Source organism: Rhizophagus irregularis, chromosome 12, assembly GCF_026210795.1.
Source record: "Rhizophagus irregularis chromosome 12, complete sequence".
Lineage (NCBI taxonomy): Eukaryota > Fungi > Glomeromycota > Glomeromycetes > Glomerales > Glomeraceae > Rhizophagus > Rhizophagus irregularis.
Window position 1 is genome coordinate 5,010,930 of NC_089440.1, and position 24,590 is coordinate 5,035,519.

The following is a 24,590-nucleotide window of genomic DNA, read 5'->3' on the forward strand; positions in this document are numbered from 1 at the left end:
TAATCAATGAATAATATTGTATTAAATAAACCTTTCCTGGACTTAGGGTCATTTAAAGCGGAGTAGTCTTAAGTAGCATTATGGTATTAGGAAATTATAAACGTAATAATATATAAGAAGGTTTCGCAAATACCAACTTTAATATGTAATGATAAACATAAAGCTCTGTACCGATACAACATGAGAACTATTTTATATTAAGTCCTTTTTTAATTTTAATAGTTCTACTTGAGTTTAACTTCACGTTCTTCGATTGCTAATTTAACAATAATCTTTGATCTTCCATATTGAAATCTTGCATCAAATCAATTACAACTTTAACTTTCTTGTATTTAATTTGTAATTATTGTGCCAACCGTTTAATTAATATAGAATTATATGATTTGATAACTAAATAAATCATTTTATTGGTTAAATAAAATGAATAAAAACTTGGGGATGATCATCACCGTTGGCCGGAATCATCAATTTTTACCGGCACTATATTTGTTTAATGCTGGTTGATCGTCATAATTTCAGTCACTGGTGATCATCACCCCCGGTGATAGTTAGAAAAATTAAAAAAAAAACATTATGTAATATTTTTAAGTATATATTCATACTAACAGTTTTTTTTTTATCGGATCTTGTAGATTCCCTGTAAATTATCATATAGTTAGTGTTAGATAAATTTAAGTACTATGTATTACAATGATTGAAATCACGTTATGAAAGAAACTATAATGCTTACATCATTTAGTATATTAGAACATTTAGCAAGGTTGACAATTTCAAGAATATTTATCTGGAAAGGAATGATAAATCCCAGTATAATAGTAACAATACTATGGTCTGTAGTTAGCTATATATCCTGGTATGATTTAAACAAATGGCTAATGATAAGTTCGTTAGTAGCTTGAATAGCAAATGTCTATACCAATTTCAGTACATTTAATGCTTCGATCTGTGAGTTGAATATGAATATAGACTATAATCAAAGTTATTAATAAATATAACTTGATTAAACCTTTATAATTTTTTTATGACGAAGTTTAGCTACGCGGGCTTTTTCTATTTTTAGCTTTTTCCAAAAATTTGAATTATTTGGGTCAATTTTTTAAAGCAAAAAGTCAATTAGCGATGTCAATAGCCAAATTACATTCTGAAGTTACTGAATTTCTAGAGTTTTGTTGCACTGGGACGACACCCCGTAGGACTGTTTGCAAGAACAAAGGACGACACCGTCGACACCCCCTTGTGGTTATGTAATGCACGAGGAATATCACCCACACAAGTAATCTAAGGAAAAGTGATATTTCCAAGCTCTTGCAATCTAGAGGAATGACACTTATTAAATGGGATATTATATGATTTGTTCCATCGATTTTCCTCCTTTCAACTGTCCCAAATATCATAGAATTATAAATAATCAAAAATAATACTTAATTATCATCTTTAATAACTAACTTATTTAATGACTTACTTAACTCATATCACATATCGATGTGTAAGGTGAATTAAAGAAATAAAATATTTTTATTATTCATAAAACTTAAGTTGATAATAACATATTAATATTTGATTTTTTAATGTAAATAATATTTGCATATGAATGAAGTGAAGGATTTTTTGAATTTCCAATGCGAATACAATAAGGAGATATAATAGAAGTAAATGAAATATATTTGATTATGAAATCAGGATTGTACTTATTTTTCAAAACTTTTGACAAAATTTTATGCAGAGATTTCAGAGCGTATTTTGGGTACCTTCAACAAAGCAAACTGCCTTCCATTTCTAAGTAAAAGTTATTCAGCATGTCCGAAACTATTTTTATATAGATTTCCAGCAAAATAGGGTGTATTACTATATAATATTATAAAATATATAATTTTTATTCCATAGACTCCACTCATATAATAATATGTTTTGCACTTTAAAAATAATTATACTTCAAAACAAAAATCAAGCCAATAAATTCTTTGTAATCATTAAAATTTATTACATTCACAAATTTCACTCTCTCAACATATCAATTATGTACATCTAGTTGTATTATATGTGGATACTTGATTCTCAACTGCTGTTTTGCTTTTTCATAACTTTTTCTTGAACCAAAATACAAAAATAATTTTTTACTTATTTTATCTCGACACCACCATCCAAATAATTCTAACATAGAATAAAATTCCATTATATGTTTATCATTCCATTCTTCAGTGTAATTTATTTCGAGAACATACTTAGTATGAGGATGGTCTAACATTTTATCAGTATATGCACACGTAAAATATTTATAATGACTACCCAAATAGTTATGAGTGTATCTTGATTTTTCATCAACTGTTATATTATAATCATGAAATGCTCCTAAAAAAATGAGATTTCAATTTTAGAAAACCTATATTAATTTCCATATACTTTTAAATGCAAATATTTGTTTACCTTTCATCCAGGACCAAGTCTCTACTTCCCACCCTCGCTTAAGAGCTTCCTTTGCTAAAGGATTGTAATTATCATCACTTGAAATAATAATCATTGTACCAGGATCCTTAGTCTGTATGGTATTCATTACAGCAATTGTAAAAGTTGAAATTGTGTAAGATAATCTCTCTTTATATGCATGGAATATCACTTTATAACCCAAACTTTGAACATAATTCCATAGTGAATCTTCTTTGGGTGGTTGAATGCCAACTATTGTTGGATTGTTGCATATTTCTCGTCCATGTAATGCCCTTGAAAGAAGACGACCATAATCAATTTTGAGTTCATTAAGATATACAGATCTTCTTCTTTGATCATATGCACTTGCATTCTCAATACGTCCTACAGTATATGTTCCCTCAAAAAGAATACTTGAATTATCAATAAAAATGGATACACCACTTGAAACTTTGTTAGGATGAGAAGCGTTAGAATTTGAAACTTTGTTGTTAGGATGAGATGCGTTAGAATTTGAAACTTTGTTAGGATGAGATGCGTTAGAATTTGAAACTTTGTTAGGATGAGATGCGTTAGAATTTGAAACTTTGTTAGGATGAGATGCGTTAGAATTTGAAACTTTGTTGTTAGGATGAGATGCGTTTGAATTTGAAACTTTGTTAGGATGAGAAGCGTTAGAATTTGAAACTTTGTTAGAATGAGAAGCTCTTGGAACCTTGTTAGAATGAGAAGTGCTTGAAATCTTGTTAGACATGATTTAAAGATATGATTGTAACGTTCAAAAAAAGAAAAGGGAAATCGCGTGACTTGATGAATAAGAAAGGCCGGCGTTTCAAAAAAAAAATAATTTTGTAAAAATGAACAAAAAAGGTATTAGGGTTATATATAAAAAAATTTTATGTATCTTGTATTCATGATGACAGATGTCCTAATTATTAGTCAAAATGATTTCATAATCAATATTTGTCATCAAGCGAACTTCATAGAAGAGACATCAATTTCTGGATTTGTAAATCTCAATAATTTTGACATAAGTTAGATAAAATTTGGCTAAAACTTCATTCATGTCAGTTAAAATTCTTTTTGTAATTTATTGATAATATTTCTCATTCACCATCAGCAATGATTGACAAACATTAACCCAGTTTCAACCAATAAACATTCAGTTTCAAATGATTAACCAGTTTCAGTTTCATATATTGAATTAATGACCAGTTCCAACATCTAATGAGGTTTTAACGTAATTAATTATTGATGTCAATCATGTAAATTTTCAATTTTACAACGAATAAGGTATTAAATATAAATTTTTTCATTATTAGTATAAATGACGTCACATATTGATTCCATTAGTATGAAGTAGATTTATTACAACAGATTTAATATAGTTATACTGATTTGAGATACATATAATGTATATAATTTTATTATAAAAAAAACTATCTAAAATAATTTCTTTTATAAGATAACCTGTACTTATACTGTATGACATCGTCATTTCTTCCATAATAAATAATAAATAAGGAATATTTAATACAAAGATTAATATAGTAAGAAAAAAAGTAATAAAATGAGACGAGAAAGACACACAATTTAATTTTGTAATCAATCTCGAACTTTTTTCAAGCGTTACTTAGTCGTGTGACTAATGCTTATTTTTAACCACTGTATAAAGAAATTAATAAATATGAAGTTTCATAAAGTTAACTAATAAAATAAAATTTGTTCTCTGTTTATTCCGAAAACAAAAGTCCAGTTTAAATGATAATTATTTATGAATTTAGTAAAAAAAAAAATTATTATAGATAATTTGACGATGTTATATATATATCTGAAATTTTAAAAGAGGAAAATTGCATTTATATCATTTCAAATTACTTTAAAACAATTTCCAAATTTCCAAATTTCCAAATTCACTCTTTGGTTAACTTCTAGAATGGATTAAATGTGATATATTTGAAAAAATTACTAGTTGAAATAATGAGTTTAAATCAATATAATAATAAAATGTTTTGACCTATATTTAGAAATTTAGATATTATATAATATTAATAAGTTATTACACCGATGATCTTGATCTAACTTAAGAGGTGAAAAAAAATATAAATTATCATAACACCGCAGCATAATCCCTATCAGTGATCTAGATTGATCTAGATTAAAGTTTAAAAAAACAAAAATAATAATAACGATAATAGAATAACATATAAAATTAAATATATAAAAAAAATATAATAGATTATAAGGGAAAAAAAATTTTTAAAAAGTTAAAAACCAAATTGAAAAAAAGAAAAATTAAAAATATTCGAAAAATTTTTTTTCAGTCTTAGAAAAAACTAAATTGAAAAAGGAAAGTTTGAAAAAAAAATTAAAGAAAAATTTCTGAAAAAAAGGGAAAGTTTTACAAGAAAAAAAAAATCGGAAAAAAACCGAAAAAAAATTCAAATTTCGGTTTTGGAAAAAAGACCAACCCGAAAAAGGAATAAAAAAAAATTTTTCATTGGTAAAATTTCATTGACCGGAAGATTTTTTTAAAAAAATGATCGTTCTTAAATGCAGACCAGAAAAAAATATGGTTCACTTTTTTCGTTAGTTTTCTAACGCTGATCAAAATTTCATTAACCGGTATTGAAAATTGAAAATTTCCATGGAGCAGGTGTTGAAACATAAAATAATGTTTCACCACTTTTTTTCTTTTCCTTTATTATTTTTTAGTAATTTTTACATACGAATTCATAACGGATTTTTTTAATAAATTATTTATTAAAATGGATGAAATTAAACTAACTGATGATGTATTTGAACAAATAAAAGAGTTCAATCGTTATGATTTAAATCACGCATATTAATATAGTTTTGATATACCAGAGTTTACTAGTAAAAGCTCGATATTCGCTATAACGGATCAATTTTCTAACTAGCTATAGTAAATAAACCGGATCACGTGATCATTAACCAATAAAATTTAAGAAACGTGATGCTGTAAATCTTAATTTTGGCCGGAATTATAAAAATCTTAATTCCGGCTGAAGTTATGTATTACTTTATATCTTCAATTAAAAATATTTTATATTCATTTTCATGAACTCTATGACTTAAAACTAAGATGAAAAAATTAAATTACAGCGTATATTAGTTTTATTAGCATGAAAATTTTTCGAAAATTCAGTATAATAGATTTTCAGTTTTTTCGATATACTGGATATCCAGATAAACCGGATATTTTTAGCGGAACCGATAGATCCGGTTTATCGAATTTCACTGTGTAATTGCTTATCAGTTATACAAAGTATGATATAATAGATTTAGTATAGTTAAAAATAATGTAACAATTGGCCAGTTTATCGATTATCTTTATATTTTTGATCAGATCTAATTGATCTAATAATATGAATGGCAATATACTGTTGATGACAACAACGAGTTGGTTACTTGTACAAAAGTTATCGAAAATTTTTTATGTGAAAAATTACGGATGCACAAATTTACTTAATAATACATCATAATCATTTTAGTGAAAAATTACGGATGCACAAATTTACTTAATAATACATTATAATTATTTTATTGTAAATTCCTAATCTTTACATTCTATACTGAAAATTTTTTTATGTGAAAAATTATGGATGCACAACTTTACTTAATAATACATTATAATCATTTTATTGTAAATACCTAATCTTTATATTTTATACTGAAAATTTTTTTTGTGAAAAATTACGGATGCACAAATTTACTTAATAATACATTATAATCATTTTATTATAAATTCCTAATCTTTATATTTTATACTGAAAATTTTTTTATGTGAAAAATTATGGATGCACAAATTTACTTAATAATACCTTATAATATTTTATTGTAAATTCCTAATCTTTACATTTTATACTGAAATTTTTTTTTGTGAAAATTACGGATGCACAAATTTACTTAATAATACCTTATAATCATTTTATTGTAAATTCCAGCATTCCTCTTACATTTTATTATAATTTTATATTTACTGATCAATGATCATGTTGTCTATAATGAAGATTTAGGAATTATTATTTTGTGCTCAAAGATACGAGTGCCGCTAGTGTTATTACAAATAATCATGCGCCAAGTGTGTTTAAGATACTGTATATCTAGGAGTCGAATTCGCAGAATTTTACAAGACAGAGTTTTCCTGTTTGTATACAATACTATACTGGTAAAAGATATAAATACTTTGTACTTAATGTACAGTATATCCAATTTACGCTTTCTACCAATATTCAATAACCAATTTATTCATTGTTTTCTCTAGAAAATGAACGTCGGTATTTATTTCAATATAGTTCCGAAGGGAAATGATAAACTTTCTTTGTATTTTGAAAATAAGAATTCAACCTTGAAACTTCACAGTAATAAGGATAGTGACAATGCGCAGTGGGAAGTTAAATGGCTTGGAGCCGAGAATGGTAAGTACGGGTTTAGATATATAACTTTTATAGTATATCCAGGTTTTTCGTCAGTCCGATTAATCTTTTTTTCTCCTTTTCTTAATTTTTGAATAAACTATCTATTAGGAAAGGACAGGGTTGTCTTGATCAACAAAGGGCTTGGAATGGCCATGAAGGCAGAAGAACTCCAGGAAGCCTCTTCCATCGTCCCATCTGACTATGGTAATAACTGATTGGTTACTCGGCGATATAAAAGTAATATTATAAATTATTTACTGTATATTGATTTTAACCTATTTAACTTTTAGATTAATCGTTTATCCTTATTCTTAGGATGGCGTGTTTCGAGGCATACTCCCGAGAAAAAAAAAAGAATTAAATTTAAATGCTTGGGCAGGTGGAGAACTTCATGATGGTCAAGATGTTCGTTTGTACCCATATACTGAGACGTATAATGACCTCTGGGCTTTTCAATTAGTCGAGAATTAAGAATATTGTATTAAATATCAGTTTTTATAATCATAAAATTTTTTAGTGATAACAAATAAAATTTTATATTTCAAGTCCTTTAAAATATAATAACTAGGTTTAGTTTTTGGTGACCCCTATATGATTTAACAATGTCTTCAAGTTTTTAACATCCTTATAACAGCTAGTGCTATAAAGCCTATGCTGAGCCCCTTGCAAGTTGTTTTTGATAACCGTGATTATTTTTTTAAAAAAAATCAATATAACATATAGGAAAATTGACCGACGTTGATAGAAAGGAATATATAGAAAGTAAGTAACGGAAATTGGCTAAGTAACGTAAAGTCACATGATCTATTACGTTCTTCTCTTTAATATATAAAGTACAGAGTGTAAATTTTTTTGTAAATACTTGACGGATTTAATATTATTGATTGGCCAAATTGGCCACATGATCGCGTCATGTTTATTTGTTTATCGAATCTCGTTTTTAGTATAGGTTCTTTTCCTCAGTTCTTTCGGTCTCAAGGTAATTTTCTTTTCTTTTATTTTTATTTCTAATTTACATTCTGCTTACACTTTGTTTCTTACTAACTCTATTTCATCATTTTTAGGTCCTTTAGTCCTTCCAGTTCTGTAATTAAGGTTCACTTTACGTTTCGTTTCTTACTCATTTTTTTATTTATTTTTTTATTTATTCTTTTTTATTTCGTTTTTATCTTATGTTTCATTTCTTACTAACTTCATTTTTTTTTATTTTTACTTGGTTTCCTATCATTACCCAATCTCTTATCATGATCATTTTTTTATTTTTTGTCTCTCATCATTTTTCACCTCATATTACTTCATTATTCGTCTCCCATTATTTTCTATTACATCTTTTCATTTTCCATTATTTCTATTTTTGTCTCGCGTTACTCCTCTTCGTCTCCCATCACTCCTTTCACTCCCATCACTTCTTTTCGTCTCCCATCACTCTTTTTCATCATCCATCTTGTCCTATTTCTCCTTTTTATTTCCTATCACTTCTCATTACTCCTTTTTACTCCCTTTCTTCTTCTATTACTTTCCACTACTCCATTGTTATTTCATCTTTTTTATTAGCATCTTTCTCCTTGATCATTGTAATTTACTTATCTTTTTTATTTATGTTATTGTTTTTTTATTTGTATCACTTCATTAAAAATAAATACAGTGATTTTTATCTTTAAAATCGAAAATGTGGGACTTAAATTTTAATATTTAAATAAGATTATTTTGAATAAATATGTTTGCAAAAAAAATTTTTAAAAATAAAATTTTAAGTTCAGTTTATCCAATCAAAAATTAGCTGAGCAGCCATCAGTCGATTAATAAATTACTTTATATATTGTACATCATGTGACATATTTGAAAAAAAACCCCAGATGATGTTTTAGTACCTATATAAGGGGAGTAACGTAAAGTAAATATAATTGACTTTACGTTCCGTGTCTTATATAATTATAAGGGAGTAACCTAAATTGACCTAAAATAGTAATTTTACGTTACTTACTTAGCCAATTTCCGTTACTTGCTACCTACCTACCGTTCTTTTATATTCATAACAAATTTAAAAATGCGTTACTAAATTTTTTTTACAATCTTTTTTTAATTTTTTAATAACAATATATTTTTTTGGTCTCTTGTTTTTAGTACCATTTTTTATCGGTCTTTTTTAGACCCTTTTTTAATGATAACAAGGTTTTAATGATAACAATATTTTTTTTCAAACTGAATTTTTTCCAATAATGATATTTTTTTCCCGGTTTTTAACCCGAGATTTTATTAATTTTTTCTTTCCATCTTTCTTTTTAAAACTGACTCTAAGTTTTTTTTTATACAGTAATTTATTTTATGTATATATTTTGTATAAATTATTATTTATTGGATCGGTGATAGCAACGACAATTAGAAAAATTTTATTTTTTTAGATAATGATTTTATCATTTCTTCATATCCAGTTTTTAGCTTTGTTCAAAGTCAAAAGGTATATAGAGCACGCCTAATTGATTTCTCATAAATATTTGAATTTTTCTGATTTCATTGTTGTATTTCTGTATTTGTGATGTGTATTTACTGATAAAGATAGCACATTTGCTGATATTTATGAATTCCTTTTACATATTAAACAATCCGAATCAACATTTTCGTTCTCCTTTTTTATGATGATCTTTGGTTTCTAAAAAAAAGAATGATCAATGATAATACTTTAACTCATATTAAGTTATCAAATATATCACCGGAAAGATATTTTAAAGTCTTAATTGTTGCTGATGAACTTCTTCTTCAAGAATTAATTGATTATTTGCTAACCTATTTTATTGAAAACAGACTCGAATGGACAGAGCAACATTTTGAATTTATACATCGAATAAGTTTTCAATCTAATAATTTGTCAGAAATCCAAAAATTTTGCATGGATTTTATGGCTAAGTCTTCCGGAAAAATATTTAAATCACTTGATTTTACTTCGTTACCTGAAGAAAATATTGATTTCATAGATGAAGTTTGGGATGTTAAAATGGGATTCGCACAAAATCAAACTCTTATTCCAAAACCTGATACTTGTCAGACTTTAATTAGGTTTTATAGCTTATCATCAAAAGAATTTTTACATAAAGTTCGACCGTATAAGAAACTTTTAAAACAACAACTTTATGAAAATTTTTTGAATTCATATATGGATCCTGATATTGTACCAAATGACAATAATATTTCACTTCTTAGAAATATAAAAATTGATAGGATTATTGGTACAGAAATTATTAATCTAAATATTATTTCGATTATTTCGAGATGGATTGATAAAGTGAATTTAAATAATAAATTTTCATATTTGAAGGAATTATATTTACCATTCATGATAAATGCTTGAAAAAAATAAAAAAAAAATTAACGGTTATAATGAACTCATTTTTTTAAAAAAAATTTTTAATAATGATTTTATTCGATTCTCAATAAAAGATATACAATTCACCAGCGTCGGTAAATAAAAAAGAACAATTCCCAATCAGCCAATCATTTTTGCTGCGTCGCGGAGAAATTTGTTGTTGCGGTGCTGCGGTGAGTACCTTTCCGATTTTTATTTTTTATTTTCTATTTTTTTTTTTTTTTTACCTCTAAATATATTTTTTTCACTTAAAAATAAAAAAACATACCCGGCCAAAAAGAAATTTATTTGTTATATAATTAATACTTTCTTTAATATTTCTCTTTTTTATTAGTAATTATTAATTCTATTAAAAAAAAAAATTTATTTATAATGCTGCTGCCATACTTATTTTTATATGTGTGAAGGTATATAAAGCATCAGTTTTTCCATGAATATAATGTATAATTTTGTTAATACTGTAATCCAAATGTTTTTTAAAGAAATATTTGGTGAATTACCTGAACAACGTAAAAAAAGGTGAAAAAGGAAATATATTTAAAACTTAGTACTTACTATATTTAGTTAAACATGTTATTGAAAATTGAATTAGTGTGTTATTTTAACTAGTCTTTTTTTGATAATTTTGTTGCCGATCTTGAAATCATTGAAACATAAAATAATGTTTCACCACTTTTTTTCTTTTCCTTTATTATTTTTTAGTAATTTTTACATACGAATTCATAACATATTTTTTTAATAAATTATTTATTAAAATGGATGAAATTAAACTAACTGATGATGTATTTGAACAAATAAAAGAGTTCGATCGTTATGATTTGACTGAAGAACAAAAATCGTTAATTCATAAACTAATAACAAATGAAGAATTAAAAGAACGTTATATAAAATATGATTTATGTAAAGAATGTAAACAGCCTAAAAGTAATTCTTATTATGATTGTCTACCATGTCTATATCAACATTTTCAACAAAATTTCAAAATTGGACAAGTGGAAATCATGACATTGATGAATTTATTCAAAAAGCACAATTAAACGCTAAAAACAATCGGTCAGTTATAGAATGGATTGAATATGATAATTTTGAAGATATTGAATATTTAGCAAAAGGGGGATTTGGAACTACTTTTAAAGCAGTTTGGAAAGATGGTCCTTGGACTCGGGAGAGAAATTATAGAAATAATAATGGTCAATTGATAAGAAATGGTAAAACAAAAGTTGCTTTAAAGTGCTTACATGACTCACAAGGTATTACAGCAGATTTTTTAAAAGAAGTAAGATATTGATATTTTCTTATAAATCTTCATTAACCTTTATAAATATTAAACTAACTATAATTTTCTTTTAAGGTTGAATCAAATATTTTAGTATATAGTACATATAGTACTGGTAAGGTAGTTCGTTGTTTTGGTATTACCAAAGATCCAAAAACAAATAATTTTATGATGGTGATGGAATTAAAAGATAGTAGTTTAAGACAATATTTAAATAACAATTTCATTTCAATGAATTGGGAGGAAAAGTTGTATCGCTTATTTTGTATTGCATCTGGTCTTAAAGATATTCATAATCAAGGATTAATTCATCATGATTTTCATTGTGGGAATATATTAAGCACTTTTCATAATGCTTGTATTACTGATTTGGGATTATGTCAACCAGCGAATGCTAAATCCTCTCAAAATAATAATAAAAAAATATATGGAGTGTTACCTTATGTAGCTCCAGAAGTTTTAAAAGGAAAAGAATACACTCAAGCAAGTGATATTTATGGATACGGAATTATTGCATATGAAATTTGTACAGGTTTCCCTCCTTATTATGATATAGCTCATGATGAATTCTTAGCTATGAAAATTTGTAATGGGTTGAGACCAAAATGTGATTATAAAATCCCTCAACTAATTGTTGACATAATTAATCAATGTTGGGATGCAGACCCTTTGAAACGACCTAATGCAGATGAAATAAAGGAGTTAATGTATAGTTTATATTGTGATATTAATTTAGAGAAAAGGGATTCTATAATTTATTGGCAAGTTAAAAAAGCAGATGAAATTAATAAAAAGTTATCTTCAACAGTTCAATTACCATTAACTTCTACAAATACACTCTCGTATACATCACATTCTCAAGCAATTTATACAAGCAGACTTTTAGATTATAAAAACCTTCCAGAACCAAAAAATGTTGATAATAGTAACGGAATAGAATATTCAGGTAATTATATAAGTTTAATTTGTTTTATTAAAACATATTTTTGATTACAATATTTATTTCCTTTTATATATATAGAATCTATAAAAGTTGATTTTACCAAACTCAATATCAATTCCAAAGATTGCGCTTAAATTCTTTATTTACATAGTTAATATTATGAACGTAATTAAATGAATATTAAAATGATGTAAAAGAAAAATTTTATTTATTATCAAATTTAACCTTAAATTTTATATTTGTACTGTATTTAGTTTATATGTTTAAAAAATTATATTTATATATTTAAGGAAATACAGTATATTAACTTACTTCACAAACTGCTATATATTCTACAGAAAGTTACAGTATATATTGATTTAAAATGTAAGAATCAATAAGAGGACGTGTTATTTGACTATTATAGTAACTATCCCGGCTTAAAAAGTAAATTATTTGATATAAATTGATAAATTCTTGTTTTCAATAAGACAATAACGACTGATAAATTGGATAATGACTTAGTTTATCGACCACAAGCACTAATTCTTGAATTTTCTTCTTTAAAATCTAATCGCAAGAAACTAGTATTTAAACTGATAGATAACTGAAGGCTTATCATCATTAAATTCACGTATCCAACTACTAATTGTAAAGCATTTTTTTAAAACTACTATTTATTAGACTTTCATCTATTAACGGGTGTAAAGGATAAACATCAATTTTACATTTTGTTAATTTTCATCAATAAATGGCAATTTTTGTATTAAATAATACAACTAAATGATGCAAAGATAGTTAGCACATTATAATACTAATTCTACACATAATTAATCAATTTTCTTGTAAATATTTATAATCAAATTTTTGGACGAGAACTTTTAATAATATTTATTATTACGCATCAAAGTATTGTCTAAATCTGAGATTCTATATTTTAGTGACGTCAAATCCGAACTATTATCATTATTAATTCTTAAATCGAATTAAGCGTTTCTTGTGATTAAATTTCAAACAAATCGTTTGGCATATTTCTTCTAAAAACGTTGTTCTTTTTAATCCTTTATTAAATAATTTTTATTTCCAATTCTTCTCATAATTTTTTTTTCTTTTTAATTAGTAACGCATTTTATTAATCATTTAAATCAAAAATAGATTACATAATTAATACGTAGGTAGATTTTTATTTTATATGAACGTTCCAATGCTCGTTTGTCGCTTTGAAAATTTATTTCTATTGCTAATGAAGAATAAAGATTTATTCCAATCATTAACATATTTTATGATTCTTATTACCTCAACATATTCTTCGTTACTGACGTTCATCTAATCTACGACTTTTATTTCCAAATTTATAAAATTAAAAATCAATGCTTCTACTTTCTCGGATGTTTTAATAGTATTATTTTCTATTGACAGTTCACAAATAATACCGTGTAGCATACTACTAATCGTGTCCTTCAAATTTCATTATCGCTTGCTTCTAAATTATCTCTGATTAACTATATAATTAAATATTTACTTTCTCTTTTACCTCCTACTTTTTCTTTAATTTGTTTGTGTTCAACGATTAAATATTTTTTCTTTCTTTCCAAACAATCAAGATCGTCTCTTTCTATTAAACTATTTTTTAAAATATCTAATAATTTCATTATTACCTACTACCAAATTATCTATTGCCTCTATTCTTGCATTATACACTTCGTCTACTTTCTCCTCTAACGACATGTTCATTACTAAATCGTTTTTAGCTCTAATATTTCTTAACGTTTCAAAAGGTTTGATCACGTGGCCTTCCGCTCGTTTTTTAATAACTCTACTGACACTATTATTAAAATATTTTAAACACATTTCATCATTTGAACCCTTCTTTTTAATGCTCTTAATATTTTTTCTCGCAACCTTTACATTTAACTAATCTTGAAGATTCGTCTTCATTATTAAAAAGGTGATTCCAGAATCAAGTGATATCCTATTCTTTACTTTCTTATCAATGCAAAAATTAATAATATTATTTTCAGTTCAAGTAATTATATCATCTTCTTATTTTCATCAAAAAGTCGCATATCAATTCTATCTTTGAAAAAATTTTTAATAACCTTTAGATATCTGATATCTGCTGTCCTGTAACGTGACTTTTTCTTCTAAACTTCGGAATCTTTCCTTTAATACTTTTACCATTCCCATACAAAAATGTTTCTATTTCATTAGTCTTAATTGATCCGCCTCTAATAATTGTTCTAAAAATAAGACTTCTTTATTACTACAAGAAATTCGTGCCCTGTAATAATCTTTCTTCGACAAAATTATTTGTCTTATTTCAATATGACTACCATTATCTTGTTCTTTACTTTGTGATCACATATATAAATTCCTTCGTTACTCAAAATCTTAAGAGCGTCAGCGATGTAATTATTACGATTTAGTCTAATCATTTCACCATTGTCCCCAAACACTCTGTAATCCAATATTCCTTCATCTCATAATTCCTGATTCAAATAATTATAATATTAAAGGACAAAACTAACATTATTAGAAAGCCACATTGTTTTCTTTATTAAAAAAAATTATTATTTAAAATCTTTCTTATTTGACCAAATTAGTAACAAAATTTTCCTTCACAGCCAAAAAGGTTAATGTTCTAAAAACCTCTTTTTTGAATAATTACCGCGCGTTTGGGAAGTTATGATCGTCATGATCTCATTCATTGTCGTTCTTTTCACCTTAAAATGGTTTAGTACATATTTTAATAATTTTTGATCATCATCACACATTTTTATAGGTTTACGCCTTGCATGTTTTGTGGCATCCTTTTATTATGGGCCTGACTTTTAATGATCATGTTTTTTCATTAACGATGTGGCTTTTGAGGCTTATTTGCAATAGATTCCCTTTATGAGATAAAGCCTGCATATTCGCATACGCCAAAATATATGAAAGGCGTATCCATTGTGCCTCTGTGGCTATTAATCTTGTTTTCATAACATCATTGCTGTGCGATGTGTAAACTTACCTTATAAAAGGTCGTGGTAATTATAAGTTTTTCTCTTTAAAACAAAACAAGATTCTTCTTTTTTTTTTAAAAAAAAAAAATACTGTAAATCAATAACATTGACATTCTTAATTCAATAAATCATTCGTTCAATATGGAAGAAATTAAGCTCAACAATGATGTAATTGAACAAATAAAAGGTTTTAACCATCAAAAGTTAACCAAAGAACAAGAATCGTTAATTGATAAATTAATATTAAACGAAAAATTAAAAGAATGTTATAAAAAATGTGATTTATGTAAAGAATGTAAACAACCTAATACTGATATTGATTGGTGTTATTCTTGTAATTCTAAAAATTTTCAAAAAAATTTTATAAATTGGACTAGTGGAAATAATGATATTGATAAATTTATTCAAAAAAATCAACTTTTAGCTAAAAATAGAGATGAAGTAATACAATGGATTGAATATGATAAATTTGAAAATATTGAAAATCTATCCAAGGGAGGATTTGGGACTATTTATAAAGCAATTTGGAAAAATCAAAATAAGGATTATCCTGTTGCTTTAAAATGTTTTTATAATTCACAAGATATGACAGCTGAACTCTTAAGAGAAGTAAGTTAATCTTATAATATTAATCTTTTTTTTTGTACAATAAAATGTTAATTAAATATTTTATAAATTTTTATTTTAGGTTGAATCTCATGTTTTATTGAATCGTTCGACTTATATAGTTCATTGCTATGGTCTTACTAAAAATTCAAAATCAGATGACTTTATGATGGTATTGGAATATGCAGAAAATGGTAGTTTAAGACAATACCTAAATAATAATTTTAATTCATTGAAATGGAATCAAAAATTGCAAAATTTATTAAGTATTGCATGTGGTCTTAAAGCAATTCATAATATTGGATTAATTCATAATAATCTTCATTGTAGCAACATATTAAGTCATTTACATAAACTTACAATTGCAGATTTAGGATTATGTCAACCAGCAAATGTAAAATCTCAAAATGATAATATAAAAATACATAGAGTTTTACCATATGTAGCTCCTGAAGTTTTAAGAGGAGAAGAATATACTAAAGCAAGTGATATTTATAGTTTTGGAATTATTGCTCATGAAATCTGTACAGGAATGACTCCTTATAACGATATGGCCAATGATGAATTTTTAGATATAAAAATTTGTCAAGGATTGAGACCGAAATCTAATTATAAAATTCCTCAACTAATTTTTGATATTATTAATCAATGTTGGGATGCAGAACCTTTAAAACGACCTAATGCAGTTGAATTAGAACATTTATTAAATGAATTATACCTTAAAATACAACAACAAAATTCAGATCTTAATGAACAAATTAAAGAAGCAAATGAAATTAATTTAAATCAATATCGTCTTAATGTCAATGACATTGAAACGGAATATTCAGGTACCCTTTGAACTTTTTACATTTATCGTAAATCAATCTGAAAATATTTCAGAATTGTAAAATTTTTAGAAATTATTTTTTGTTGTATATCTACCTTTTTTTTTTATTCATTTTTATATATATATATAATATTGTATTTTTATTTTAAAATTTTTAAAATAAAGTTTTATGATTATTCTTAGGTGAATTAAAAATATTCATAAATATAATGACTTAAGTCACTTAACATTTTAATTATATCCTGTAAACTTTCGGTAACGTTGTATTAATCAAAGTATTAGAACACTGTGCTAATAAAGAAATTATTCGTAAGGGCCTGTACATTTACGAGTATACCATTTAGTATTCATGTAGAATGAATAAGCACGAAAAATATTTGTTCTTTTTGTTTTTGGCTTCACTCTCCTCGCTTCAGAGATCAAGTGTTCATAATAGGTTTATTAATTTATCTAAGATGAAAGAGATTAGCGTGTAATTGCAGATCTTACTGCGGCTCGCTTTGAAAAAAAAAGAAAATTTAAGTCCGGCAAGCCAGATTTGAACTAGCGACCTAGAGATAACAGTTGCACTACAGTCTCCCGCTCTACCAACTGAGCTATTGCCGGTTATTACTTGCATAATTAAATAATTGTTAACCTATAAATTCTATTAATAAATAAAATTCCGGTGGCTTAGTTAATCGTCCATCTTAACTGATTTTTTTTTTTAAAAAAAAAAACAAAATGCGCATAATATCGATTACTTTTGCAAGACGAGTGTCAATTCCTACCTCCGTATATACCAAGAGTTCAATACTTTGTTCACTTTGTTATAACCATAAAAGAACTTATCACTCTACACCTACACTATTCAATAAGGACAATAAGGACAAAACAACAACAACACCACCTCCTTCTAAAGAAGAAAAGGAAAAAGTTGATGATACTACTCAACCAGAAGCCCCAAAAGCTCCCAGTAGAATTCGTCGTCCTAAATATAAGATATGGCTAGTTAACGAAGGAAAGAATTTTACTGATTCTTATGATAGACCAAACTATCTCGGTTCGAACATAGTGAGTTTTTTTTTTATAACTATATATTTATTTTTTAATGAATTTTAAATAATCACTCATTTTATCAAATGTTTTAGTAGCCTTTCCCTATGAATCCTTTCTTTAAACCTCAGCCCCCATTAAGCGATAGTACTAAAGAAGAAATATGGTTGAAATTTACACAGGAAGGACAAACTCCGCGTAAAATCGGTACTGATTATGGAGTTTCATTAAAAAGAGTTGAAGCAATTTTAAAGTTAAAAAAGTTAGAAAAGGATATGGGCAAGAAAGTATGTTTATTTAATTATAATTTTCCATTATCGGTTCTTAACGGGGTTATCATAATTGTCGATGATGTCAAAAAATAAAAAAAAATAACGATTAGTCTTGAAGACACTAAAATATGGTTATAAATTGCCAAATAATTACTGAGAAAATAATAACATATATAACATATCAATGAATTTAATAGATATTATTAATTGATGATTAATTCTTATGTATTTTTTTTTTTCTTTTTCCTGAAAAAAGGGCATCACTTTACAAAAAAATTTAAGCGAAAATATTGAAAAAATGTTGGGTGCACGTTCTTTTTGTGCTGAGCCTTTAACGGATACATTACCCAAAGTTGGAGTACCAAATTTTGAAACAGTTGACGAAAATCAAGATTTTTCGCCGGAGGTAACTTAAATTCATGAATTAATTTGTTCTGTTTTATTAAATTATCTAACATGTCGGATATACTTTATGATCTAGGATGCGGCTAAAATATTACGTCGTCCAACTTTAGCTAAAATACAGGAAAAAGAACATCAGGAAGAATTACTTAAACCCTTTAGTTTAGAAGAAAATTCAACAAAAGATGAACAAATTATGACTTTAGTTGGACGTGATGAAAAAGAAACAAATCAAAGATTTCAGTTTAAATTTAAAACTGTAGGAAAAGAACAAAACGTTATTCTTCGAGATCGAGATGGTTCGTTGTACAAAATTGAAAAAGAACTAATAAGATAACAATTAATAAATTATTATTATTAAAATTTGAAAAACAATAGCAAAATTATTTATTGGTTAATGTACAAATAATAATAACGTCTCTGCATCAATTTTTTGAATAATTATTTATTTAAACATATTTACACGTTTTACAGTAACTGATTACAATGATTACAAGAACATTCATAGTAGTACATAAACATATATGATTTATTAAATTAATCCAACAATTGTTTTGACCAAGTTCTGCATGTCGTGAGCTCTGGCCTTACTAACTTCTAATACTTCCTCATGCTTTGGTGGTGGTTCTTCAGGTTCTTCAATAACACTCGCTGAAGGGTCTGCACTTTTGTCTTTTCTCAATGCAACCATGTTGGTCACGAGACTAAGTCCCAATACACGAATCCCACTATGTCTCGCTACGATTACTTCTGGTACAGTAGACATTCCAACAATATCCCCACCAATCGTCCTCAGGAATCGAGCTTCAGCTTTGGTCTCATATGAAGGTCCACCAACAAAACAATATATAGCTTCCTTCAAAGTTCCCTCATCAAATTTAAGAGATGATGCTGCTTTAAAAGCTAGAACCCGAAGGTCATAATCATACACGTCTGTCATGGGTGGAAACCGCGGTCCAAACATGCCAAGATTCGGCCCAAATAATGGGTTATTACCTGCTAGACCAGGAAGAGATATATGGTCAGTAAGTACTGCCACTTTTCCAACCCGAAAATCTTTATTGAGCGCACCAGACGCGTTGGTAACTGTTTTTTGAGAAATCAGCAAAAAATAATTTCATCAATAATAAAAAATAATAATTTGGTAACATGTCCATCTATATTAACCCTATCCATCACTTACCAATTAAAACTTCAACACCTAAAAGTTTAAATATCCGAACGGGTAATGTGACTTGTTTGAGAGAGTGTCCCTCATAGAAATGATATCTTCCAACCATGCAAACCGTTGGAGTTTGATTCTTTCCAAGTAAACCAAATACTAGTTTACTCACATGGCCTTGAACTGTGAAGAATTGATAGAGCTAGGCATTTTATATCGTGCATTCAATAGTTCACATTCTTTAAAAGAATTCTACTTATGCTTCTAACCTGTACTAGTAACGAAACCAGGTATGTCTTCATACTTAAACTCAACCTTTTTGCACTTTGTCTCATCAATAGTATCAGCCAAACCTCCAAGTCCAGAACCACATATAATAGCTACTTTAGGCTGCGAAAGTTCAGCTGGTAACCGTTCTTTAATATAATTATATGTGACGTAAAACTCACTATCCGCAACATCTTGAGGCATTATTTAACTTTAATGACACGAAATTTGAAATTAATCATTTTTTTATCTCTGATGATCTGCATTATTGTTACACTTGTCAGTCACTAAATCTATATTTAAATTTTTTTGATCCGTTTTTAACGAGCAAAGTTCTTTGGTCAGGTAATTTGTTAAATATAATTTAATAGGACTGTTCAGTTATAGTAACCATGTCGAGACTTCCGCCAGTAATTATGGACAATGGGACTGGGTTAGTGCTAAATAATATATATTTTTGATTTTTATTAATTTCCTAACCTAACCAGTGAAAATTTTATTTAAAACAGGTACACAAAGTTAGGTTTCGCGGGCAATAATATACCATCATTTGTCTTTCCTACTGTCATTGCAACGCGCGATTCTGCAGGAACAGGCACTTCCGGTCCTGCTATGCCTTCAAAGCCTTCAAATCTTTTAGCCTCTAAACGTGGTATCGAGGATTTAGATTTTTTCATTGGATATGAAGCGCTTGCAAATTCAAAAACTTATGGTTTGCATTATCCAATTCGACATGGTCAAATCGATAACTGGGATCAAATGGAACGATTTTGGGAACAGAGTATTTTCAAATATTTAAGGTGTGAACCAGAAGATCATTATTTCCTAATGGTAAGTTAATCAATTTGAAATTTTAATAACTAGTTGATTTATTAATATTCTGTATTCAAATTGTATAGACAGAACCTCCACTTAATGCTCCAGAAAATCGTGAACAGACTGCCGAAATTATGTTCGAATCGTTCAATATTCAAGGGCTATATATTGCTGTACAAGCTGTACTAGCTTTGGCTGCCAGTTGGACTTCTAACAAAGTTTCTGGTCAAGTTTTAACCGGAACAGTTATTGACAGTGGTGATGGTGTTACTCACGTAATTCCTGTGGTAAGTTTTTTTTTGTGTCCATAATATATAGTTTAATTAGTTACTAAGTCCAACATTATTTTTAAGGCCGAAGGGTATGTTGTCGGATCATCTATTAAACATATCCCAATTGCTGGTCGTGATATTACGTATTTTGTTCAACAACTTCTTCGTGATCGAAATGAAACTTCAATTCCTCCAGAAGATTCTTTGAAAGTGGCTGAACGTATAAAAGAACAATTTTCATATGTATGTCCAGATATTGTTAAGGAATTCAAAAAATATGATCAGGAAGGAGATAAATATTTCGAAAAATATCAAGGAATACATAGTGTGACTGGCCAGGTTTGTTGCGATCTTTTAACTAATATTTCAAATTGTTCCATATATTCTTACAAATTTTAAATTTTTTTTATTAGCCTTATGAAGTTGATGTTGGTTTTGAACGTTTCCTAGGGCCTGAAATATTTTTCAATCCAGAAATAGCATCATCTGATTTCTTGACACCACTTCCTGAAGTTGTTGATAATGTTATTCAAAGTTGTCCAATCGATGTTAGACGTGGTTTATACAAGGTTCGTATCTCAAAATTTCCTCCTTATACTAAAAGTTCTATCTAAGTAAAATTTTCTTTCCGTTGTTGTAGAATATTGTACTTTCGGGTGGATCTACCATGTTTAAGGATTTTGGTAAACGCCTTCAAAGAGACATAAAGCGTACAACTGATGCTCGTGTTAAGAGAAGCGAGACATTAAGTGGTGGCACACTGAAGTCCACACCAATAGAAGTAAATGTCATATCGCACAAGAAACAACGTTATGCAGTCTGGTTCGGTGGTTCTATGCTAGGATCAACGGTACGTTTTTCTAAAACTTTGTATTTTGTATAAAATATCAAATAATTAAATTTATATATATTTTTTTTCATGATAGCCTGATTTCTATCGGTATTGTCACACAAAAGCAGAATACGAAGAACATGGACCAAGTATTTGTAGACATAATTATGTATTTGGATCCATGAGTTAAAAAAAGATAGATAAAAATTATTATTATCTATATTTTGCGACGCCTATGTTATATCCGAATCATAAACTAAATTTCATTTAAATTACTTGTAATTTTTATTATTTAATCTCGATATAAAATAAAAAAAAACCAATATTTAATCGAATTTTTTTTTTATTTTTATATTTGATTCCTTGGATAAACTAGAAGGTTAATTCTGGATAACTAATGGCTACTGAATTACAAAAAAAAATTGATCCTTGAAAGAATCTCTACACTCATGGAATTATTCCGATAAATCAATACATTTTACTAAATATACGGTACATCAAAAAAAAATTTTTTTTCATGTACTTTCATGTACAGGAGTTTCTTCTTCTTCAGGCTCTTTGTTTAAACCAAGTAAATCAGCCTTCTTTTGAGCCTGTCGTTGAGCACGACGTTCACGAGCGGCTTTAGCCTTTTGGCGATGAGCTTCAGCTTGGTCGCTATTAAATTATAAAATAGATATTATCATTCTATGTTTTAAGAAAAAACAAACCATTATGAAAATACGTACGCAAGCATTCTGGAACGAGTTTTTTCAGCCTTAGCTTTATGAATGTATTCCATCAACACACGTTTGTTTTTAAAGACGTTACCCTTAGATTTCATATATAATTGATGGTATCTAGGGAAAAAATATTATTATTATAATTAATAAAATATAGTATAATTAATATATATATATATATATAAATATATGTACAAATGCTTATCAATTTTTTTGTCTTCACGATACTTTCTCAACAAACGTCTGAGAACACGCTGTCTTCTCATCCATAATACACCATGAGGCATACGCGCATTAGCAGTACCTTTTCTTTTACCAGGTCCAGTATGACGACCTTTACGCTTAGCTTTTAATTGTTCTCTAACACGGAATCTAGAGTGAATTGTTTGTGGCTTTCTTATAATTAAACCATCCTTTATGAGTTTACGGACGTCTTGTCCTATAAAATTATTAAATTGAAGAATATTTGTTAAAAAGAAAGATAATTTTTTTTCTTTGATTGATTATCAGAAAGAAACAGAGAGAAAAATTTGATTAAAAAAAAAAAGAATTGAATGATTTTTTTTATCTGAATTGCAATCCATATAATTCAGATTAAACTAGATCAAATTCTTTTTAGATCTATATAATATAAAAAATTCTTTTGTATAAACTAACATTCAGATCCGATTACATTATAATTTGTTAACCTTTTCATTTTCTATATATAACTCTATGAAATCAATTTTGAATATTAACTCACGAGAATTAGCGTTAGAGATTTCGGATACTTCGTTTGGGTCAAGCCAAACTTTTCTTTTGCCGCACCCAAGCACGCTAGAGGCCAACCTTTTCTGACTCCTCAAATTTGCCCTTTAATCAAATGTTATCCCATATCCAAATAAATTTTTTTTTTTATTTAAAATAAAAATATATTTGTTAGTTAAGAAAACTTTAATAAATAATCAGTTTTTTTTAAAAAAAAAAATTTATACATAATTTTTTCTTCAACCCATTTAAATAAATACGATGAAAAAGAATAGATAAATCATTACTTTTTTTTCCTTTAAAAAAAAAAATCTCTTACATTTTAAATAGAGGAATACGTCAGATTCCAGGAGAAAGGAAGAAATAATTTTTTATTTTAATGATTTTTATTTAATTGAAAACTTTTTTTTTTTTCCGAGTGATCGATGATTGGGTCATATTCTAGTCACGTTTTATTAAGTAGATTATCGATATGAAAGCCACTATGTGTGAATGAAGGTATAAAATAACTGATTAACGTACTGTACTATTAACGTACGAAATAATTAGATTGTTTTTTCTATTTGTGACAACGTAACAACATTTCAGCAATTTCACATTAGAATATGAAACATATTATCTTTGTTAGATTTCAGCGAGTTACACTATTTAATTAACAGCTTGCCTGGCATATCTTAATTCTTCATTAGCAAACAAACCTATTCTCTTTGCAAAACTTCTACAGCTAACTCCTTAAACGAATTTCTCAATTTATAAGGGTTAAATGTTTATACTTACGTTATAAACCATTTTTAACAAGGTTGGCATAACTTGGAATATTCATGAATTATTATGGTAATTAATCAATTTGTTACAATATTATTTTTAAAGTATGATCAATTCTAAACGTTATGATTTTTTATTTTGAAATAATAAGATTGGTAATCATATTGCTATCAAATATTATGGATCACTGGAACAACTATTTTAATATTACTCGGTTATTAGGAGTTTCAAAATTATATAATAGGAAATTGATTAAAAAGTATGGTATAGAAGGAAGATCCAGTTTTCATTACTTTGCGTAATTAGAATCAAAAATGTTCAATAATTCTCCTTTTTTCTTATATGATAAATAATAATACAGAATAAGTAATCATCTCATTATGCGATTAAAGACAAATGTGCAAAGAAGAATCAAATAATCCATGAAATAGTG

General features: G+C 27.1%; 8 protein-coding genes across 9 annotated transcripts; 5 read left to right on the forward strand and 3 right to left on the reverse strand.

Annotated features, from left to right (window-relative positions):
* Positions 1-2,011: 2,011 nt before the first annotated feature.
* On the reverse strand, positions 2,012-3,178 carry OCT59_004609 (uncharacterized protein; the record flags this gene model as incomplete). Its single annotated transcript, XM_066148399.1, has 2 exons — positions 2,012-2,349; positions 2,425-3,178. The coding sequence occupies 2 exons, from the start codon at positions 3,176-3,178 to the stop codon at positions 2,012-2,014; spliced, it is 1,092 nt and encodes a 363-aa protein (XP_065997002.1).
* A 6,350-nt stretch (positions 3,179-9,528) lies between these two features.
* OCT59_004610 (uncharacterized protein) lies at positions 9,529-10,212 on the forward strand (the record flags this gene model as incomplete). The annotated part of the gene is made up of 1 exon (XM_066148400.1): positions 9,529-10,212. One exon carries the CDS (start codon positions 9,529-9,531, stop codon positions 10,210-10,212), a length of 684 nt encoding a protein of 227 aa, XP_065997003.1.
* A 770-nt stretch (positions 10,213-10,982) lies between these two features.
* On the forward strand, positions 10,983-12,580 carry OCT59_004611 (uncharacterized protein; the record flags this gene model as incomplete). The annotated part of the gene is made up of 5 exons (XM_066148401.1): positions 10,983-11,151; positions 11,334-11,503; positions 11,579-11,780; positions 12,168-12,449; positions 12,525-12,580. The coding sequence occupies 5 exons, from the start codon at positions 10,983-10,985 to the stop codon at positions 12,578-12,580; spliced, it is 879 nt and encodes a 292-aa protein (XP_065997004.1).
* A 2,991-nt stretch (positions 12,581-15,571) lies between these two features.
* Positions 15,572-17,083, forward strand: OCT59_004612 (uncharacterized protein; the record flags this gene model as incomplete). Its single annotated transcript, XM_066148402.1, has 4 exons — positions 15,572-15,764; positions 15,855-16,039; positions 16,119-16,866; positions 17,049-17,083. The coding sequence occupies 4 exons, from the start codon at positions 15,572-15,574 to the stop codon at positions 17,081-17,083; spliced, it is 1,161 nt and encodes a 386-aa protein (XP_065997005.1).
* A 505-nt stretch (positions 17,084-17,588) lies between these two features.
* On the forward strand, positions 17,589-18,911 carry OCT59_004613 (mitochondrial 37S ribosomal protein mS45; the record flags this gene model as incomplete). The annotated part of the gene is made up of 4 exons (XM_025314295.2): positions 17,589-17,918; positions 17,999-18,187; positions 18,429-18,578; positions 18,654-18,911. The coding sequence occupies 4 exons, from the start codon at positions 17,589-17,591 to the stop codon at positions 18,909-18,911; spliced, it is 927 nt and encodes a 308-aa protein (XP_025185545.1).
* Positions 18,912-18,942: 31 nt separating this feature from the next.
* Positions 18,943-20,218, reverse strand: OCT59_004614 (uncharacterized protein). Its single transcript, XM_025310161.2, has 3 exons — positions 20,006-20,218; positions 19,758-19,919; positions 18,943-19,660 (listed from the first exon to the last, which is right to left on the reverse strand). Exons 1-3 carry the CDS (start codon positions 20,205-20,207, stop codon positions 19,107-19,109), a joined length of 918 nt encoding a protein of 305 aa, XP_025185546.1. The 5' UTR covers positions 20,208-20,218; the 3' UTR covers positions 18,943-19,106.
* Positions 20,219-20,301: 83 nt separating this feature from the next.
* OCT59_004615 (uncharacterized protein) lies at positions 20,302-22,268 on the forward strand. Its single transcript, XM_025309067.2, has 7 exons — positions 20,302-20,436; positions 20,513-20,834; positions 20,903-21,106; positions 21,173-21,430; positions 21,505-21,660; positions 21,732-21,941; positions 22,018-22,268. The coding sequence occupies exons 1-7, from the start codon at positions 20,396-20,398 to the stop codon at positions 22,111-22,113; spliced, it is 1,287 nt and encodes a 428-aa protein (XP_025185547.1). The 5' UTR covers positions 20,302-20,395; the 3' UTR covers positions 22,114-22,268.
* Positions 22,188-23,759, reverse strand: OCT59_004616. Of its 2 annotated transcripts, none has more exons than XM_066148403.1 (5): positions 23,620-23,759; positions 23,388-23,497; positions 22,841-23,084; positions 22,652-22,762; positions 22,188-22,580 (listed from the first exon to the last, which is right to left on the reverse strand). In XM_066148403.1, coding segments are annotated over exons 1-5 (609 nt in total). In that variant the 5' UTR covers positions 23,622-23,759; the 3' UTR covers positions 22,188-22,438. The 2 variants fall into 2 exon arrangements, with proteins under 2 accessions (XP_065997006.1, XP_065997007.1); XM_066148404.1 differs by having other exon boundaries at positions 22,652-22,758; positions 22,837-23,084; positions 23,712-23,749.
* Between the last annotated feature and the right edge of the window lie 831 nt (positions 23,760-24,590).

Bases quoted from the DNA above. Each gene is read 5' to 3' on its own strand.
- OCT59_004614 (XM_025310161.2), bottom strand. From the start codon at position 20,207: ATGCCTCAAGATGTTGCGGATAGTGAGTTTTACGTCACATATAATTAT. The intron at 19,920-20,005 runs GTTAGAAGCATA...AATTCTTCACAG, and splicing joins TGGTTTCGTTACTAGTACAG to TTCAAGGCCATGTGAGTAAA. The intron at 19,661-19,757 runs GTAAGTGATGGA...CTCAAAAAACAG, and splicing joins AGGTGTTGAAGTTTTAATTG to TTACCAACGCGTCTGGTGCG.
- OCT59_004615 (XM_025309067.2), top strand. From the start codon at position 20,396: ATGTCGAGACTTCCGCCAGTAATTATGGACAATGGGACTGG. The intron at 20,835-20,902 runs GTAAGTTAATCA...CAAATTGTATAG, and splicing joins AAGATCATTATTTCCTAATG to ACAGAACCTCCACTTAATGC. The intron at 21,942-22,017 runs GTACGTTTTTCT...TTTTCATGATAG, and splicing joins GTTCTATGCTAGGATCAACG to CCTGATTTCTATCGGTATTG.
- OCT59_004616 (XM_066148403.1), bottom strand. The intron at 23,085-23,387 runs GTGAGTTAATAT...ATAATTTTATAG, and splicing joins AATCTCTAACGCTAATTCTC to GACAAGACGTCCGTAAACTC. The intron at 22,581-22,651 runs GTACGTATTTTC...ATAATTTAATAG, and splicing joins ACTCGTTCCAGAATGCTTGC to CGACCAAGCTGAAGCTCATC.